At 40.6% G+C, this 22,167-nt stretch overlaps 1 protein-coding gene across 1 annotated transcript in view; it reads right to left on the bottom strand.

Annotated features, from left to right (window-relative positions):
• Window positions 1–22,167, bottom strand: part of PLCXD3 (phosphatidylinositol specific phospholipase C X domain containing 3) — a 192,116-nt gene that overhangs the window by 54,940 nt on the left and 115,009 nt on the right. Inside the window, exon 2 of the mRNA XM_052659315.1 lies at window positions 12,199–12,907. Coding sequence (XP_052515275.1) covers window positions 12,199–12,907 — 709 coding nt within the window. The remainder of the gene's footprint in view (window positions 1–12,198; window positions 12,908–22,167) is intronic.

Here is a 22,167-nt window from a genome sequence, read left to right as displayed (position 1 = left end):
TCTGATAAGCTTGCATTTCAACAGACAAACCTTGGGCTAGTTTTTCACCAGCTCTTTGATTTGTCTCATTGTCAAAATGGTCTAGGAATCTGCACAGATACAGTCTCAGCTGTTTTAATGAGAAAAAGAACAACAACAAAAAGCACATATAAAGCCTAATTCACATCAGAGGTTTTTGAACCAAATGGAAATAAGTGCACTCAAAGGGGGTAAATGAAAAGAAATTTAAAAGCAAGTCCTGACATTGGGAAGCCAACCTGACTTTCACAACAAGGTCATGTTCTCTTTCTGTTGGACATACTCTCCCAGAATACCAATCCCAGGCAAGATTACTCAAGATCATGAGAAAGTAAGATAAAAAAGATATTTTGTAATTTTGTCTCAACAGAGAAACATCACTCACAAAATATGAAACATTTACCTCTCTAGACTAAAACAAACTACTCTGACTTCTTTACCAGTTTATCCTCACTCTAGCCCTAAAGATAAGACATATTGAGATAGCTAATTATAGACTTGTTCTGACAGCTTCCAACCTAGCGAGGACTTCTGCTTCCTTTAAACCTTCCCTCAAGTCACCAACAAGTCCTTCCTACCCTCTCTTACTGAGATGCTCATGGTTTCCACGGTGTGTGTCTTGCCTAAGGCATCATCAACTCAATGGACATGTCTCAGAATGTGGTACAGATATGGTCCATTTTAATTCATGAATCAGAAACCTCTTACTTGCTCAGCTGCTTGATGGTTCACATCACAGTTCTTTTCAAGTCCCAAACAAGCCTCCCCTCCCCTTAGTTGCTGGCTGAATGGCCACCCTATCATGCCTTGACCTGGCTGACTAAACATCCCTGCTGCCTGGACATTTCCTCTTTATTCCTTCTATCCCCATTCACCCCCCTGCTCTTACCTCTTTATGAGTGCCAGCTATACATTAGGTTAGTTTTTCTTTACATATTAAACTCCAGCAACTCCATCTAAGAAAACAGAGCTCCAGAGAGATTTATTAGAGTGAAAAGTGAAGTCATTCAGTCATGTCCGACTCTTTGTGACCCCACGGACTATAGCCTACCAGGCTCCTCAGTCCGTGGAATTTTCAAGGCAAGAGTACTGGAGTGGGTTGCCATTTCCTTCTCCAGGGGAGAAGGGATCCCAACCCAGGGATTGAAACTGGGTCTCCCACATTGTAGGCAGACGCTTTACCATCTGAGCCACCAGGGAAGCCTAGAGTGAGTAGACCTCTATCCTAAGCTGTGTTTTTTAGGAAAGTATGTTTCTTTTTTTCTCTCTCTCTCTCGCGCACACACACACACACACACACACACACACACACACACACACTCAGCTGGCACTCTCTCCACACACACACAGACACACACAAACACACACACACATACTCAGCAGGCACTGAATGGGTATCTGACTTCTCAGTAGCTTGGCAATTCTCTCTAGTCTTTGGCTCTCCTGCTACAGATAATGAAAGGTACCTATCTACATTTGCTGTACTTTAATCTTACAGCATCAGCAGAATGAAGGAGAGCAAAATCTTTTATGTGCATTCCTTCTTCAAAAACTCTTGGGTCAAAGTTGTTAAGAAAGAGTTATAGACAGCCCTCCCTCTTTCCATACCCCAGCATGACCTGGGCAAAAATCACTCTTCTGTCACAGAGCCTCATGGTTGGAAGCTGTTATAGAGACTTTTTTTTTTTTTTTAACTTTTTGAAATCAGGGCTGGAGAGGCTATTGGGTTGCAAAGAGCCATGATGTTAAGATGTTAATTGGTGCTGAAATGTTAATTGGTTTTGGTGAAAAAGACACTGAGTTTGGAAGTTACTAAGGCTTCTTCCATGAGGTGTGCTTTAGAGCCCAGGGGAACAAAGAATCCCTCCCAAGAGCCTTTGCCTATGTTTTTGAAGCACAATCATCCATGACGTAGGAGAGAAGGGAGAGAATAGCAGAGGACCATTATTTGGATCATGATGGAAGTTGAGTGCCGAAGAACCAATGCTTTCAAATTGTGGGTCTGGAGAAGACTCTTGAGAGTTCACTGGACTGCAGGGATATTGAACCAGTCAACCCTAAAGGAAATCAACCCTTAATATTCACTGGAAGGACTGATGCTGAAGCTGAAGTTCCAGTACTTTGGCCACCTGATGCAAAGTGCTAACTCTTTGGAAAAGACTCTGATGCTGGGAAAGATTGAAGGCAAAAGGAGAAGGGAGTGACAGAAGATGAGATGGTTAGATAGCATCACTGACTAAATGTACATGAATCTGAGCAAACTCCAGGAGATGGTGGAAGACAGAGGAGCCTGATGTGCTGCAGTCCATGGGGTGGCAAGGAGTCTGATATGACTCAGTGACTGAACAACAACTACAACAATTATTTGGAAATTGATGATGGGCAGCTCTGCCTTAGTGATAGGACAAGAAAATTTGAACTTAGAGGAGTCATAGCTTAGATTTAAGGAAGAAACACTTGAGCCTGGGGTGGGGAGGAACTGATAGCTAAATCTTGGAGTTGACTCTCTTTTAAGATTGCTTAAAACCAAGTGCCTCTGTGGGTGGGGACAGTTGAGGCACACCTTGTCTGCAAACAAGAGCAGTGTTACTCAAAGTGAGCCTCATGTGTTAGAAATGAAACTCTTTGAGCACCAGACTCATGAATCATAACCTCAGAGGGTGGCATAGCACTGCTCAGTTTGCCAAGCCCTGGGCTAGAAGAAAATTTGCTTTCTGGAGCTTCCTTCTGATTTATAAGCCAGATTCCTTCTTCTAGTGATTCAAAAGACCTAGATTCTTTTTTTAAACTAAAGTATAATTGATTTAAAATATTGTGTTAGTTTCAGGTATACAGCAAAGTGATTCCAATATGTATAAAAATTTTTCAGATTATTTTCCATCATAGGTTATTATAATATATTGAATACAGTTCCCTGTGCTTCACAGTAAATACTTGTTGCTTTGGGCTTCCCTGATGGCTCAGACGGTAAAGAATCTGCCTGCAATATAGGAGACCCAGGTTCGATCCCTGGGTTGGGAAGATCCCCGGAAAAGGAAATGGCAACTCACTCCCGTGTCCTTGCCTAGAAAATCTCATGGATGGAGGAGCCTGGCAGGCTACAGTCCATGGAGTTGCAAAGAGTTGGACACAACTGAACGATTCCACTTCACTATCTGTTTTATATATAGTAGCTTACACCTATTAATCCCCATACTTCCGATTTATCCTTCCCTCTCTTTCCCCTATATTCTCTTTGGTAACCATAAATTTGTTTCCCATGTCTGTGAATCTATTTCTGTTTTGCATATAGGTTCATTTGTATTATTTTTTATATTCCACTTGTAAGTGATATCATACATTTGTCTTTCTCTGTGGGACTTTCTTCAGTTAGTAAGATAATCTCTAGGTCCACCCATATTGATGTAAATTGCAATATTTCATTCTTTTGATGACTGAGTAATATTCCATTGTGCATAAATATGGCTTTCCCAGTGGCTCAGCAGTAAAGAACTTGTCTGAAATGCAGGAGACACAGTTTGATCACTGGGTTGGAAGATCTCTTGGAGGAGGAAATGGCAATCCACTCCATTATTCTTGCCTGGAAAATCCCATGGACAGAGGAGCCTGACAAGCTACAGTCCAGAATGTCGCAAAGAATCTGATATGACTGAGCACATTTGCTTAAGTGAGCTTGAGTGCACATGCACGCGCACGTATGCACGCATACACACACACACACACACACCCCTTACTTTTCTTAAACCAATTATCTTTTGATAGGCACTTGGACTGTTTCCTTGCTTTGCTTTTATAAATAGTGCTGCTATGAACACAAGTGTATCTTTGCGAATTAAAGTTTTTTCAAAAGACCAGATTCTGATTTGATCCCAGCACTAGCTCACACCACCGTCTGAACAAATTATTTAGCCTTTTTGACCTTTAGTTTTCTAAATTGAAAATTGGGAATATCATCTGTTGAATAAATGAAGCCTCTAATAAATATATGTTGAAAAATGAAACATGATACCAACATCTTGTAAACAATGATTATTCTAATACTGATTTTACATAATGTCCTTGATATTCTTTCTCCTTAGGCATATGTAGCCTGAGAAGGCAGCTTTCCCTTTTACAGAATAGACTGATAACAGATCTGTTCTACCCATGCTCTGAATATCGAAGAATTGATGCTTTTGAACTGTGGTGCTGAAGAAGACTCTTGAGAGTCCCTTGGACTGCAAGGAGATCCAACCAGTCAATTCTAAAGGAAATCAACCCTGAATATTCATTGCAAGGACTAATGCTGAAGCTGAAGCTCCAATACTTGGGCCACCTGATGTGAAGAGCCGACTTTTTAGGAAAGACTGATGCTGGGAAAGATTGAAGGCAGGAGGAGAAGGGAACAACAGAGGATGAGACGGTTGGATGGCATCACTGACTCAATGGACATGAGTCTGAGTTCACTCCAGGAATTGGTGATGGACAGGGAGTCCTGGAGTGCTATAGTCCATGGGGTCGCAAAGAATCAAACACAACTAAGTGACTGAACAACAACTAATGTTCTGACATACTGGGCCACGTGGTCTGGAGGTGGACCCAGAAAGCTGTTCTTCATAAAGATTGATGTCGCCTGTAGCAGCTTTTGAACCATTCTGATTCCCATTCCCTCAGTTATGTGTTTTTTTGCTCCTCAGAACTGCTATGTTGAGTGGTGCTACAAGGGAACAACTTCTCAGAGACCAGCCCATACCTGCTGAGTCCAGGTACTGACAGGGTAAATCAAGCAGCAGGAGTGTTCTCTGGGGAGCTGTTGTGAGCTGGGGTGTCTCCGCTGAGTGGAAAAAAAGTCCATTGTGCTTGCGTAGCAGAAAGAGAGAGGGCCCCTTGAAGGTCAGCATCCCAGGCCCAGCTTCTGGCCCCTCCATTCAAGGCCCCAGAGCACTGTGGTATGTTGGGAACGGTGCAGGCTGAGAGCTGGTTTGCTCTTCCATGTTGTTTCCTGCAGCTTGCTGGTCACTGACCCATCCTGGTCTTCCTCTCCATTTTCTGCCCGCATTCCTCCCTGAGGTGTAGAGGGCGGAACTCTGTCTGCAAGCTAGGAGACCTGGATTATGATTCCATTTTTGCCAACAGCTCTGTGACCTTGGGCTACATTTTAGCATTCCTCCAGCCTCAGTTTCCTTACTAAATGGAAAACAGTCAAATGAGCAATCAGCATAAAGCAAGGAGGATAGAGCCAGGTCACCTCAAAGTTCCCTTCCTTTTTATTATTCAACAGCAGCGCATCCCTGGGGGACCCCCGGCAGCATGCTATCTTGAGGCAAAGCCTACACTTAATATCTGCTCTTTCATAGCCTTGCCCACTCCACTTCCAGTATACTTTACCTTCCCAACACCTCAGATCTGATTCTGCCCTCCAAGATGACAAATGATGTACTATATGCACTCACTACTAAGAAATGTGAATCTCACTTAATTTATAAAAGTAAACATGTGACTTGGAGTCAGACCCAAAAAATAATCCTGCCTTTGCTAAACTAATATGGGACTTTGAGCAAAGTTCTAGACATTTCTTAGGCTGCATTTTCCATCTCTAATGGATGTGATGCCTACTTCCTAAGGCTGCAGGGGAGATTAAATGGATACAATTTGTGTAAAACACTTAGCACAGTGCCTGGCACAGAAAGAAGGCTCAACAAATGTAGTTGCCTTCCTTTCCTCCACTGGATGAAAGTGGAGCTTATTAAAACCTATCCACATCCTTCTGCCTTACCTTCAAGGCAATGACTGTGATCATGAGAAAAAATGTGCAGGGCAATTAGTATTAAACAGGTGTGTGTCTGTGTGTGTGTGTTTAGTCACTGAGTTGTGTCTGACTCTTGTGACCTCATGGACTGTAGCCCACTAGGCTCCTCTGTCCATGGGATTTCCCAGGCAAGAATACTGGCTCAGGTTGCCATTTCCTTCCTTCTTTCCAGTGCATCTTCCTGACTTAGGGATCAAACCTGCATCTCCTGCATTGGCAGGCAGACTCCTTACCACTGAGCCACCATCAGTTCAGTTCAGTTCAGTCATACAATTGTGTCCGACTCTTTGCAACCCCATGAATCGCAGCACGCCAGGCCTCCCTGTCCATCACCAACTCCCGGAGTTCACTCAAATTCACATCCATCAAGTCAGTGATGGCATCCAGCCATCTCATCCTCTGTCATCCTCTTCTCCTCCTGCCCTCAATCCCTCCCAGCATCAGAGTCTTTTCCAATGAGTCAAAGGCCACCTCTTCGCATGAGGTGGCCAAAGTACTGGAGTTTCAGCTTTAGCATCATTCCTTCCAAAGAACATCCAGGGCTGATCTCCTTCAGAATGGACTGATTGGATCTCCCTGCAGTCCAAGGGACTCTCAGGAGTCTTCTCCAACACTGCAGTCCAAAAGCATCAATTCTTCAGCACTCAGCTTTCTTCACAGTCCAACTATCACATCCATACATGACCACTGGAAAAACCATAGCCTTGACTGAGCCAGCATAAAGAGTACTTAATAAATTGTCATTACTATTACTGCTACCTTCATCATCATCATCTAAATTGTTGACTTGTATAAATACTGTCTAAATTAATCCAGCATCAATTTACTTACAAAAATGCACTGCTCCTTAAATATTCTGACAGGGGGTCTAATGAATTTTTTTAACTAAAAAACCTATGATTTAATAAACTTCCACAAATTAGAGAAGGACTTGACTCAAGTAATGCACCTTCTTTTTAAGAAGGTGTGAATTCCGTGGGGGTGAGGTGCAAAAGCTGGTGTTTGAAAAATAAATTAAAAATAGGTCTTTAAGAAATTAAAATCTGTGTCTTTTGGCATTACTAAAATGTAGAGAATGCATCTGCAGTATTTGGAACCGGTGGCCAGATTGAAAGTTACAGTACCTAAATCCAAGCTGGATTTAGTTTTCCTGAAAGCCACCCACATCTTAAAACACTATTTTCTAAATTCATGTGCTCAGAGTTTTGTTAACCCAAATATTAGACATAATGAAAAATTATAGAGAAACCTGTCAGGTGCAGAAATGTAGGATTTTAGAACTCAGAAAGATCTTGAAGATAACTGAATTCAAACTCCAAATTTTACAAATGAAAATACACCAAGGTCCAGAGAAGTCTTAACATTGCCTAGAGAGTTCCTCTTTAGTGGCAAAGGACTTTCTGAATGAGCAGCTTTGGCACAATAGCAAAAGATAAGTACAGAAAAAGTCTTTTTTATGGGCTTCATCACTTAGTGAGAAGAGAAAGGAAACGTTTTTGGAGAGTCAAGTGTTCTTTCACTGTTTCAGGAGTAAGTCACCTTTGCAAGGCATCATCTGAGGACCGACAGTGATATTTCTCTATAGAAAATGAGAGTGTCAGTTGCTCAGTCATGTCAGACTGTGAACCCGTAGACTGTAGCCCACCAGGCTCCTCTGTCCATGGAATTCTCCAGTCAAGAATACTGGAGTGAGCAGCCATTCCCTTCTCCAGGGGATCTTCCCAACCAGAGATCGAACCCAGGTCTCCTGCACTGCAGGCAGATTCTTTACTGTCTGAGCCACCAGGGAAGCTCCATCCTAGGCATACCCAGAAAGCTGAAATATGTCCAAACCAATCTAACCCTCTGGATATCACATTAACACCATAGGCAAACACAGGCTTTGCGATTGGTTTAAAAGAAAGTCTTTGAGTACTGAGACAAACTCCACTGAGAATGCTTATAGCACAAGTATTATGGTCAGGTTCAGACATGTTCACAAATCTTTTGCAAGTCATATGCATAATTCTAGAGACAAAAGGTTGACTCTACCTATAGAGTCATTTCTACTTTTTAAATTCTTTTTCTACTCCCTCTTTTCACTGATTTGCTGTTGTTGCTGTTTAAACACTAAGTTGTGCTGACTCTTGTGACCCTGTGGACTGTAGCCCACCAGGCTACTCTCTGTGTGATTTCCCAGGCAAGAATACTGGAGTAGGTTGTCATTCCCTTCTCCAGGGGTCTTCCCAACCCAGGGACCACTGAGCCAACAGGGAAGCCCCCTTTTTACTGATGTGCATGTTGCATGCTAAGTTGCTTCAGTCAGGTCTGACTCTTCGCAATACTATGGACTGTAGCTCTCCAAGGCTCCTCTGTTCATGGGATTCTCCAGGCAACAGTACTGGGGTGGGTTGCCATGCCCTTCTCCAGGGGATCTTTCTAACCCAGGGATGGAACCCACCTCTCTTACATCTACCTGCAGGTGGATTCTTTACCACTAGCCGGGGAAGCTCCCTTTTTACTGAAACAGCCCTACTATTCCAGATATACAAGCCAGAGGCAAATGAGAAGTTCTGAATCAGAGCAGATGGCTGAGGACATTCTGTCTAAATTAATTCCATGGGGTGTTAATAAGTATTATCTGGAAAAAAAATTAAGTGCTTGGAAAAAATTGTATTAGTTAAATTTAAATAGGATTATTCATTAAAATACTGGCTAGTGCCTTTTATATGCTAATATGCACTGTGATTCTTTGGGGAGAGTTGTGTAGATATACATTAATATTTTCAATACTCTCCTAACTTTTCTTTTTCTTTTTTTTGTCACCTAAACCATTTTTTTTAATCTCCTAACTTTTCTAATCTTTATTCTATAAATCCTATTTTGTTAATGCTGTACTAGAGCATATGTATCCAGAAAGCAGTTCAATTTGTAACTTGTAAAATCCTACAATGCATGAAAGTCCATAAGAGAGAAAAACGAAAGTCATTTGTTCCTTGAGTAGATTTTCTTTCTCGGCTTCCCAAAGACTATTCCTTACACAAGTATGGAATCAGGGTGTGGTTCCTGGCCAAATGCAAAGTAGGCAAATTGTATGGAAAAGTGTTTTCCTAAGCATAGACTGAAATAGCAGAAGGTAAAGCAGGAAGGGAAGATTCCTTTCAGGCCCAATATGTAAATGTTGGAAGTAAAGGTTTTTTTTTTTCTTAATTAAAGTTGCAGCAAGAATGAAGAAAATTAAAGTCAGTTACCCTCTCCTGCCCCTTACCCACCTCTAGTGGGGATTTCTTAAAATCTTGGGGCTCTATGGGGCTCTAAGTTTGAAAACAACACATTCGTCTGTGTATATAATGCCCTCATTTTTAAATAGGTAAGATAAGTGGTAAGTTGTTATTCATGAGAACAACTACTTTTTATAGAAGGTGATTCTATTAAAGAAAGTGTTCTTGTTCTGATGAACACATTGATGACTAACTGAATGTAGGCTTAGGGCCAGGGAGAGAGGTGGATAGTTTGGTAGTAATCTAGAGGCGAGTGTAGTGTCTCCACTGCAATTTAGGGGTAAGGGGAGAAAACAATTGAGAAAAGGATAAGGAGAAGATTCTTCAGAGGACTTGAGTCTAGGGTGAAAAGTGGTACAGATGTCATCAAAAGATATTCCAGGTCAGGAGATTCGCAATTCCAGATGAATCTGAAGTTCAACTTTAAATCATCTACGTTATGATTTTAAAACCTCCCTTGTCTGCTCGGATCCTTAGTAAAGTCTGAATAAACCATTATATGGAAATTAATCAAAAGCAAGTTTCACATCTCAGGTTATAGAGGGTGGAACATGGACAGGCCACGTTGGACAATCAATTCTTAAAATGACATAAATCCAGTAGAGCAAGGGCTCATTCTGTATGACTGGAGGAAATGTAGGCATCAGCAGAAATTTTAGGGAAGGCTTTACACTTGCATACAGTGTACAGTGAAGGGTTGGGAATCCTATTTGTATCAAAGGAATAAGGAGATCCTAGCAAATATCTGAATAACAGAAGGAAATTATAATTATGTATGGAGGAATTTTTCCTCTCCAAGGTCCTGTGCCTGTCATTGCCAAAAAATATAATATTTCCCCAAAACATTAACCTATATTCCTAATGATCAACTGGCCACCTCTACTTGGATGTCTTTCTAGTATTTTAAATTCAGCATGGGGATTCCTAGGTGGCGCAGTGGTAAAAAAATCCGCCTACCAATGCAGGAGACACAAGAGACGTGGGTTCGTTCCCTAAGTCGGGAAGATCCCCTGGAAAAAGAGATGACAACCCATTCCAGTATTTTTACCTGAAAAATTCCATGAACAAGGAGCCCATGGGTGGGCTACAATCCATGGGATCCCTAAGAGTTGGACACAACTGAGGGACTGAGCAAACACATTTAACATAATCCTGATTGGATCTTCCTCATGTTTTTACCAAGTCCCTGTATCTTTGTTTTTTGCCTCTGTGAATGCATCCATCACTCATTCTACTTCTCTTTTCTCTCATTCACACCACATAGCTAAACAGTCATTCTAACTTTTGCTGCGGCATATTGTCCCCTTCTCCATTTTCTTACTTCCTCACTTGAGCTTCCATATGATTGCTAAAAGAGTTCCACACACTTCTTAACTGCTTAGTCTCTCCATTCCATTCACCCTCCCATGCTTCACCTATTATCCACTGCAAACGCAGACCTAGTCAAGTTACCCCATTGTTAAATATCATTTTCTAGCTCCCCATGGCTCATAGGATGACATTCCCTGTAGCCTGCCTAAAAGTCTTCATACAAATCTGTTCCTGCCCCATTACTAATTTCACCTGCCATTTCCCACCATCTAGCATTTTCACCTCTAAAGGCCATCCACAGCATTTCCACTTCTCAGCCTTTTCATTTTCTTGTCTTTCCCTACAAGACCTTGAGCAAAACATTCATTCTCTGTCTCCTTACCATAATTCAAAATACCAATTAAAAGTTAAAAGCTGTGATAGGAACCATGTTTGCTTTTGAATGTTTGCCTTGTTTAACACTTTAACTCAAAAGAATAAGCAATATGTACAATGATACATGTGTATTGGGGAATGAGTTACAGACGTCTTTAGTGGTTCCTAATTGTGGCTCACAGATGACCACTGCCCTACAGGTGTGTCTGGGCTTGACCAGTGGAATGCCTACTCTCTGGAGATTGTTGCTTTGGATAAAGTGTAAAGACATAGAACACAACTTGGGGAAAATGGGGTTTGAGTCTTTGGTTCACTATTCATTGTCCAAGTGGCTTTAGGCAAAACATTTCATGTCTCTGAAGTTTAATTTTTATCTGTAATATAGTATCTACTTTCCAGGATTATTATGCAGGTCAAATGGAATCAGGTATGTGAAAATACTCTGAAAACAGTAGAGAAAGAGCTTTGTTATCTATATAATGCTAAGCACATATGAAAAGGAGTGCTATGAAAAGATAACTAGATATGGAGTCAAAATGCATAATGTGGGAATTCCCTGGATGAGCCAGTGGTTAGGTTTCTACACTTCCACTGCAAGGGGTCCAGGTTCAATCTCTGGTTGGGTAACTAAAACCCAGCAAGCCATGTGGTACAGCAAAAGCAAAAACAAAAATCCATGTTTCTGTGGGTTGATCTGCGTCCTACAAATGACATGGTGTTATTGTTGTTGATTAGTTGCTAAATTGTGTCCGACTCTTTGCAACCCCATGGACTGTAGCCCACCCGCTTCTGCCTCCTCTGTCCCTGGGATTTCCTAGGCAAGAATACTGGAATGGGTTGCCATTTCCTTCTCCAGGGGATCTTCCAAACCCAGGGATCCACCCTGCATCTCCTGCACTGCAGGTGGATTCTTTACTGCTGAGCTACCAGGAAAGCCCACAAAATGACATATTGAAGTCCTAATTCCTAGCATCTGTTAAGTGTAAACTTATTTGAAAATAGGACATTTGCAGATGTAATTAAGATGAAGTCACTAGGGCAGGCCCTAGTCCAATATGACTAGTGTCCTTATAAGAAGAGATGACAGAGAAACAGGGAAGAATATCATATAAAGATGGAGGCAGAGATGGGAGCGATGCATCTGTAAGCTAAGGACCACAAGGGATGCCAACTATCACTAGAAGTTAGGGGAGTGGCATGGAAAGATTCTCCCACAGAGCCCTCAGAAGGAGCCAGCCTGCTGACACCTTGATTTCAGACTTTCAGCCTCTGGAACTGAGGGGTGGTAAATTTCTTCCATTTTAAGCCACCTAGTTTGTAGCACTTTATTGTGACAGCCTTGGGAAACTAACATACATAAGTGTGAATCAGCTCCATCACTTAACAGCTCTTTGATGTTGGATTAAACTGCTTAAACATTTCCCCTGAGAATGTAAGGACACTTACCTTTCTGTGATAGTTTCTCTGAGACCACTGGCCACCCCTTTGACCACGGTGCTTGCTTTGGGAGTCAGCACCACCTGAGATATGAAAAACGATCCCTTCTTCCTTCTCTCGGTGATGGATGCCTGAAGAAACTGGATCAATTTTTCTGGGTCTGTGGTGTTGGCCCAGGGTGCTGGCATCATCTGCCCAGGCCAGAGAAAGGGCACTTCCAGAGCCACTGGACTGTGGTAGAAGACCAGCACTTGGTAGTCCTTCTCCCACAGGTACTTCAGACTCACTTCCTGGGCAAAGATCGCTGGGCACATTTTATTTCCATAGATGTCTTTCAGCATTTGGACCAGTTTTTCATGGTGATATTTCTGCATCCCATAAAAGTGGTTGAAGTCCAAGAATACTACCTCCTTATGGTGATCTGTGAGGAATGCATTGATCTCCTCAAGACCTTCATTGACTTTGGCACTGAACAAACCATGAGCAAAGTAGAGTTCATTGTCGGGGTCTCTGGGCTTGGTGGAAATTCGAAGATCAAAGTAACGAATCCCAGCTCCCAGCTGACCGGTAAAGTTCATGGTTTGAGTGGCTAGCCACTTTCGCATCAGCTTTTTGGCCACAGTTCCAAACACAGAGACAAAATTCTGGACAGTTTCTGGCTGTTCAGGCCCCACTGGAGAGGCTTCATCAATGTAGAAGCTGAAGGAGTCATGAGATCCTAGAAGAATAAGAAGGCACAACATGGTTACATTTCAGTCCTTTGTCCTACCCAACTTCTTTTCCTCTTGCCGAGTCCATATTTCTGCCTCAAATGAGCCAAAGGAAACACTAAGGAACATTTACTTAGTACATCCAAGTGTCTTAGAAGGATCTCTCTCTTTTTTTTTTTTTTTTTTTTTGTAACCTAGTATGAGATGGTTGGATGGCATCACTGACTCAATGGACATGAATTTGAGCAAACAAAACCAGCAAATATTAAGAAGAGGTGGCAATAATACACAGAAGAACTATACAAAAAAGATCTTCATGACCCAGATAACCACAATGGTGTGATCACTCACTTAGATATCCTGGAATGCGAAGACAAGTGGGCCTTAGGAAGCATCACTATAAACAAAGCTAGTGGAAGTGATGGAATTCCAGTTGAGCTATTTCAAATCCTGAAAGATGATGCTGTGAAAGTGCTTCACTTAATATGCCAGCAAATTTGGAAAACTCAGAAGTAGCCACAGGACTGCAAAAGTTCTGTTTTTATTCTGATCCCAAAGAAAAGCAATGCCAAAGAATCCTCAAACTACCACACAATTACACTCATCTCACATGCTAGCAAAGTAATGCTCAAAATTCTCCAAGCCAGGCTTCAACAGTATGTGAACTGGGAACTTCCAGATGTTCAAACTGATTTCAGAAAAGGCAGAGGAACCAGAGATCAAATTGCCAACATCTGTTGGATCATCAAAAAAGCAAGAGGATTCCAGAAAAACATCTACTTCTGCTTTATTGACTACACCAAGCCTTTGACTATGTGGATCACAACAAACTGGAGAATTCTTCAAGAAATGGGAATACTAGACCATCTGACCTGCCTCCTGAGAAATCTGTATGCAGATGAAGAAGTAACTGTTAGAACTAGACATGGAACAATGGACTGGTTCCAAATTGTGAAAGGAGTACATCAAGGGTGCATACTGTCACCCTGCTTATTTAACTTGTATGCAGAGTACATCATCAGAAACACTGGGCTGGATGAAGCACAAGTTGGAATCAAGATTGCTGGGAGAAATACCAGTAACCTCAGATATGCAGATGACACCACCCTTATGGCAGAGAGTGAAGAAGAACTAAAGAGCCTCTTGATGAAAGTGAAAGAGAAGAGTGAAAAAGTTGGCTTAAAACTCAACATTCAGAAAACTAAGATCATGGTATCTGGTCCCATCACTTCATGGGAAATAGATGGGCAAACAGTGGAAACAGTAACAGACTTTTTGGGCTCCAAAATCTCTGCAGATGGTGACTGCAGCCATGAAATTAAAAGACACTTTCTCTTTGGAAGAAAAGCTATGACCAACCTAGATAGCATATTAAAAAGCAGGGACATTACTTTGCCAATAAAAGTCCGTCTAGTTAAAGCTATGGTTTTTCCAGTAGTCATGTGTGGATGTGAGGGTTGGACTGTAAAGAGAGGTGAGCCCTGAAGAACTGATGCTTTTGAACTGTGGTGTTGGAGGAGACTCTTGAGAGTCCCTTGAACAGCAAGGAGATGCAACCAGTCTACCCTAAAGGAAATCAGTCCTGAATATTCATTGGAAGGACTGATGCTGAAGCTGAAACTTCAATACTTTGGTCACCTGCTGTGAAGAACTGACTCATTGGAAAAGACCCTGATGTTTGGAAATATTGAAGGCAGGAGGAGAAGGGGATGGCAGAAGATGAGATGGTTGGATGGCATCACTGACTCTATGGACTTGAGTTTGAGCAAGCTCCAGGAGTTGGTGATGGACAGGGAAGCCTGGTGTGTTGCTGTCCATGGGGTCACAAAGAACTGGACATGATTATGCAACTAAACTGAACTGAATGAAGGATGGGGCAGCCTGGCGTGCTGCAGTCCAGCAAAGAGGGGTTGCAAAGAGTCAGACATGACTTAGTGACTCAACAATAATAGTACACAGAGGGGTCCAACAGACCAAATGGTTTGTACAATAATAATTTTTAAAATCCCATTTAATCAATATTTTAAAATTCAAAAGATCATCTTCTACTTCTGTAAACCAAGAATTTCCTCTATTAATTAGCACAGGTTTTCTCTTTTTAAAAAAGATTTTTGCTGCAGACCATTTTTAAAGTCTTTATTTATTTTGTTACAATACTGTTTCTGTTTTATACCTTTGGTTTTTGTAGCCATGAGGCACGTGGGATTCTTAGTTCCCCCAACTAGGGATCAAATCCACACCCCCTGCACTGGACAGCAAAGTCTTAAACCCTGGGCTACCAGAGAAGTCCAAGAACTGGTTTTCCATGTAGGTGGCATAAGTGGCCATACAGTAGATTTATAGGGACTCATCGCTTCCCAAACGCTTTACCTAAATCTTTTCCTTTTGGGTTAATTTTAAGCCTAGTGGGCTTATGTCAATGAATAAAGAAGTCTGTTTCATAAGTAGACAATCAGTATTACCACCTATACTTTGGAAAGCACAGGAGGTTATAGGAATAGAGGAAGAGAGAAATAAGGTAAGAGCAAAGTACAATATTGGTATTTTAACATTATTCTTGACCCTGCATTTGGGCAACTGTGAATGTATATGAAGTCAAGTACACTTTACATATTGAATGAACAATTACTTTTTCTTGCAGGTTAACACAGTTAATGGTATTTAATAATTAGCTAATAGACTCTTTTCTTCACAGATATTTCCTCTCAAAAAAAGTGAAAGCTCTCTTTAGAGTTACTTCCAAATTTAGCAGAATTTCTTCCTAGGGTGAACGGATTTAATTATTTATTTTTAGCAGTTGCAAATATTAAAGCTCCATGAATGTAGCAATGAACATGTGTATGATTTATCTGTAAGTACAGATTGCCATTTAAAATATTATTGGAACCAAAAAAGAAAAATTATTTCAATTTTATTTTTAAAGCCTCCTTTAATTCTTGGACATGACTTATTAAGTAGGTAAAATTAATATATTCTGGACTTTACACGCATTAAAAAAGGCAGATGTTATTATTCCACATCTGTTACTCAGGCTTTCTCATACACTGTTGCTGACTCTTAATCTATATGCGTTGAGGTACAGCTTTTTCTAGATTTTTCACTCTTCCAACCCAATATCTGCACATGCACACACATACACACACACGCACACAAACATTTCTAAATTTATTATTATCACCTCAGGGCCTTTAATTTAAAGGACATTTTATCAGTGATGCAATATTTGTCTTTGTTTATATTCCATATATATGTCAATCTGTATCTACAGACATCTACATATATCTTTGTCTAGCATTAAACAACCCACAGAAATCACAAGAGTATGAATTTCAGATGCCATGATAGGTTGTTAGAGAAAATATTTTGAAAAATACTTTGATATCCTGAAAATCATTACATTTAAGATTTGGAACAGAAAACTCCTCAGAATTAATGGAACTTTTCAAACAATTTTTGGTAACCAAAAAATATAGAAATGCCACATTTAATTTCATCTGAAACTATCTGATCTATTTATCTTTAGTAGATGGTATGGGAAGAAAATGTCAACACTTTCTGAATAAAGAAAACTGTTTGGAGCTGGCATTGACAAATTTTAATAGAGATCTAAATTACTGCATGCTGACTTATTAGTTGTTGTTCAGTCAATGGCTAATATAAATGAGGAAACTAAATTGTGCTATGGTTTAATATACAGCAAGAATATGTTTAAATAAAGAAAATATAAGCTTAAGTAGAGTTATAATGAAATGATCTAAGATTGGAATAGGTACAAATAAATTAATAAGCCCTCAAAATAAGGGTTAATTTATAAAATAAAAAAATTAATAATTTATTTGCAAGCATGTGAAGAAAAGGTGGATTAAAGAAATTGATTACTTCTGTAATCTGGTAGAAGACATAATTGGAATCAAGCAAAAAGGGAATTAAATATGACTAGATTTGTTCTTTCAGAAATGAGCTGTTGTTTGTTTGCAATGTGCTAATAAAAATATTAATTTGTTGTGTGTATGTGTGCTCAGTTGCTCAGTCATGTCCAACTCTTTGTGACCCCATGGACTGCAGCCTGCCAGGCTCCTCTGTCCATGGGATTATCTTGGCAAGAATACTGCAGTAGGTTGCCATTTCCTCCTTCAGGGGTTGAAGGATCAAACCCACATCTCCTAAGTCCCCTTTGGCAGGTGACTTCTTTACCACTGAGCTACCTGGGAATTATTATTAAGATCAAAATAAGGTAATGTAAAAATAAAAATTAAAAAGAGCAAACAGAAGAAGAAACCATCAGCACCCCCACCAGTGTTTCTTCTAAGTTAGATGACTCTGACATAGAGAAAAAAATCACCAGATGCAAATACTGTTTGAAGAGGGAGGAGAATTAAATTATCAATCAATACAAAACATTACCTGTGCATTTTGGGAGAAAATACATAATCTAATGTTGGCTAAGAAATAATATTTTCAGGGCTTTTAATTTCATTTGGAGTAGTAGTTCCTCGCAAATTTCAACATTTCCTCTAGACTGTTTTCTATTTATTTGAACATAAAACAAAAATATAGCAATACTACTTTATGACTTTCAATAACAGAGAAAACCTCCGGCCCAGCCCTTTGTCTTTAAAACCAGGAACCTGCCTAAGAGCAAAACAGTGCTAAGCACTATTTCTTTGTTCATGCCTAAATCTGTCGAATCCACGTCTCCTGCATTGCAGTCAGATTCCTTACCTGCTGGGCCCATGGGGAAACCCTGAAATCTACAACCTGTCTGCCTTATCTGGTCTAATATTTTGCTTCTATACTGGCTTAGTATTCCTATCCTCCTGTCCTCTTATTCTTTTCTCATCTACAGTTCCAACTCATACCTTGGACATGATATTTAATGTTGAACCTATGATTCTGAACTTACCCTCTCAATTTTGCGTTGAATTTGTCCTCTTTAGTCAGACCAGAGCTGGCCACTCCCACTATGAACCCTGCTCAATCAAGAAACTTTGCTCTAGCTCTGAATAAGTGAATGAAATGAAAGAGGTTACTTTCTTTTTTTCTTGGAAACAGGCGATGAATAAGCTTGGAAGCACCTCCTATCCCAGTGGAATCTTGACTGCTGCCTCTGAGAGATCTTAGGATATGGTGAATATTTGCCTAGATTCCTGACCCACAAAGACTGTGTTTTAAGTGATTAAATTTTCATATAATTTGTTACATAGCAATAGCTAACTAATGCAGACTATCACAACTTTTTGGGGTTAATGAGAGCATTTGACATCTACAGACTCAACTGTCTAATATATTAACTTGAAATTTTAATGAACAGCACGTAAATATTTACATTCTGCCATGTTAAGAAAATTGATCTAACAAGTATTACCTCTTTTACAGTATCTTTCCAGTATTTTCTATTAAAGTTCTTTGAGCTGAACTTCTGATTGGTTTCTCAGTTTAGCCATCATTCCATTTCAAATTCTACAAAATTACGGTTTAATAAACATCAAAGAAAATGTATCAGGTCAATCTCACCTGTGAACTTTCAGAACAAAAAGGCCTACATGGCTAAGGTTTGATGTGCCCATGAGTGTGCAGTTTTAATATCTATATCCTGACCTTAGAATTCAGGCTCTGACTCCATCAATACAAGAACTGCTCCCCTGCTGGCCTCTGCAGGGCACTGAACTTGCTGGCAAAAGCTTATGCACGACACTCTCTATTTCTCTTTCCTTGTTTGTTCTGTGCCTGTTTTATTTAGCACAGGGCTAAGGTTTTTAAGACTCCTGCTTTCTGCGAACAGGTTTCCTGAATATTTGATATCTTGGTACCATTTGTGATGATATGGCCAACACCACAGGAATACCGAGGCATATGTACCAGCAATCTGTGAGCCAAAAGGAGACTGCTGAGTGAGTAAGGAAGAGTAGATTTATTTTTTGAGGCCCCTTTTGGTGGACTTCCCTGGTGGCTCAGATGGTAAAGCATCGGCCTACAATGTGGGAGGCCCAGATTCTAATCCCTGGGTTGGGAAGATCTCCTAGAGAAGGAAATGGCAACCCACTCCAGTATTCTTGCCTGGAAAATCCCATGGACAGAGGAGCCTGGTAGACTACAGTCCATGGGATCACAAAGAGTCGGACACGACTGAGTGAATGCATTTTTCTAGAGTAGAAGATAGGCAGATGGCAGCATCTCCACTTTCTATGGGAAGAGACAGTTTTGGAGTTAAACTTACCCTCTTGTCTTCCCTTCATGAAAGTCTTACTCCTAGTCTTCTTTTGGGAGAAGGAAATGGCAACCCACTCTAGTGGGAGGAGGAGCCTGGTGGGCTGCTGTCCAGGGGGTCGCATAGAGTCGGACATGACTGAAGCGACTTAGAATGCATGCGTGCATTGGAGAAGGGTATGGCAACCCACTCCAGTATTCTTGCCTGGAGAATCCCAGGAACGGAGGAGCATGGTGGACTGCTGTCTATGGGGTTGCACAGAGTCAGACACAACTGAAGGGACTTAGCTGCAGCAGCAGCAGCAGTAGCAGTCTTCTTTTGCAACTTACATGTATTTCTTTCTCTGTGGCAAAACCTTTGGGCACTCGTGGTAATCTTCCCTCCCTCTGAATTCACAGTTTGTTAGTCTATAGCTCCTTTTCATTAACTAATAATCGTTATTTGATATTATAACTAATGTTCATTATGTTCTGAATTTTTATTCAATGTTTATATCTTGCTCTCCACCTGCAGTTCCCTCACAGACACACACATTAATTTTCATCTAGATTGTTGTTCATTGCTGCCCAGTCTCTCAGGCATGGCCAACTCTGTGACTCCACAGACTGCAGCATGCCAGGCTTCCCTGTCCTTCACCATTTCCCAGAGCTTGCTCAAATTCAAGTCCATTGAGTCAGTGATGCCATCCAACCATCTTGTCCTCTGCCATCCCCTTCTCCTCTTGCCTTCAATCTTTCCCAGCATCAGGGTCTTTTCTAATGAGCTATCTTTTCACATCAGGTGGCCAAAATGTTGGAGCTTCAGCTTCGGCATTAGTCCTTCAGTGAATGTTCAGGGTCAATTTCCTTTAGGATTGAGTGGTTTGATCTTGCAGTCCAAGGGACTCTCAAGAGTCTTTTCCAACACCACACTTCAAAATCATCAATTCTTTGGTGCTCACCCTTCTATATGGTCCAACTCTCACATCCGTAAAAGACTTCTGGAAAAACCATAAATTTGACCATACGGACCTTTGTCAGCAAAGTTATGTCTCAAAGCTTTTTAAGATGCCGTCTAGGTTTGTCATAGCTTTTCTTCCAAGGAGCAAGTGTCTTTTAATTTCATGGCTGCAGTCACCTTCTGAGTAATTTTGAAGCTCAAGAAAATAAAGTACATCTAGATTGTAAGCTTCCTCAAAAGCAAAAAAACCTATCATCTCCTGTGCTCACTACTATATCCAGCTTTATTAATAAACATTTGATTCAAGTCAGTGCGTCAAAATGAGTTCACATGGGATTAGGCCATTATTGACCCCCGTCTTCTTTATCATTTCCTCTTAGATTTCTCAGAAAGTTAGGCTACACAGCTTGACTCTTTCTCCTTAACTCTGGTTCCATCTTTAACTGCTGTAATCAGACTATCATGATTGTAACTCATATAAAACCTCTGTGAAACAGCCTCAATGATAACTAAAAATACTCATCAGACTTCTGTGGCCTCATTCCTAAATCCTAGCATAGAACTTGGAGGCATTTCATTACTGTTGTCAAATAAATGAATGAGTGAATCCTGCTCAGCCTTTCTGGAATGTTTGATACTGCTGTTCTTCCTTCTTCCTTCTTAAAATATTTTTCCCCTTTGGCTTTTTAGACATGACTCTTTCCTAGTTTTTCTACTTTCTTATTATTGTCCCATCCCAGGCTCCTTTGCTGCCTCTTGCTGCCCTTCCAGTTCCTAAATGAGAGCATTATCCAAAGTTCTAGTCAAGATTTCAGCTTGCTCCATGATTATTCCTTGGGTGATCTCATTCATCTCTTTGGCCTCATGCCTTATAATAGATACATAATAGATTGATACCATCTAATCTGACCTGCATTACAGATTTTCAGTCTGCCTATCAGGTAACTAAATTTTATTACTCCATGGGAAACTTAAACTTAAAATGTTTTAGATGAACTATCGTATTCTCCCTTTCAAACCAGCTCCTTTATCAGTGTACCTATCATACTCATTTCATATTACTTCCATCTCATCTTGGATTCATCTTGAGTTCTAACTCACCCCTCAAACCTCACGTTCATCAGTCTTCCAGTCCCATCATATTGACCTCCAAATTCTCTCTCAGATATAGCCTCTTCATCTCCATTCCATTCCATTGCTAATGGCCTGGTTTCCTGTTGGGACCACTGACACAGCTTTCAGGTAATGTTCCTGACATATCCCTAATATCCCTAATAAACATCCTAGCTGCTACCATCCAAACCTCTTCTATAGGCTTACTCTGCCTCAGTCTCTAGAATGGATTTAACCTTAGAAAAAAAGATAGAGAATTGATTCCAGCCAATAGAGTGGCATGTCTGAACAAATTCCTCTTGCTTTCTGCCTCAGTTTCATTAACAGGAATTTTACCTTGATAAATTATCTAGTATTTAAGTCTTCTAAGGGAATAATTTGCTCTTATGACCCCCTCCCATCATTAGAATACTAAAATTTCACCACAAAATATTACACTGGTAAGTAGAACCTGGTTACATGTTGAGTCTGTCTGCCTGTTATTATTCCTTCAATATCACTGACTCCATAGTACTAATCAGCCAGCTCCATTCCCTGTTACCTTGTACTAAATCCCCAAACACAGCTCTTGGTGTGGAGTCTGGCCTTGTTGCTATTATTTAGTTGCTAAGTCATGTCCAACTCTTCTGTGATTCCATGGACTGAAGCCCACAAGACTCCTTCTGTTCATGGGATTTCCCAGACAAGAATACTGGAATGGCTGCCATTTCCTTCTCCAGGGTATCTTCCTGACCCAGGGATCAAATCCGGGTCTCCTGCATTGCAGGCAGATTCTTTACCAACTGAGCTACAGAATCCATTATTATTTGACACTCTATAATTAATCTCATTAATTTTTGTTTACTCCATTGATTAAAGTGATTGGTTATTTGGATTTTTAAACGGCAAAGACCAAAAATGAAGAATAAGGATCGCTCCTTATTCCTGGCATGTAATCTTACCTCAGACCTCCAACAAATGATCAGGGCTTTGAGGACAATACAAGAGATTTTGTATCAGAGAAAATGC

This window comes from Budorcas taxicolor, chromosome 20, assembly GCF_023091745.1.
Source record: "Budorcas taxicolor isolate Tak-1 chromosome 20, Takin1.1, whole genome shotgun sequence".
Classification (NCBI taxonomy): Eukaryota; Metazoa; Chordata; class Mammalia; order Artiodactyla; family Bovidae; genus Budorcas; species Budorcas taxicolor.
The sequence above is the reverse complement of the archived record's forward strand: the minus strand, read 5'-3'. Positions and strand labels throughout refer to the sequence as shown.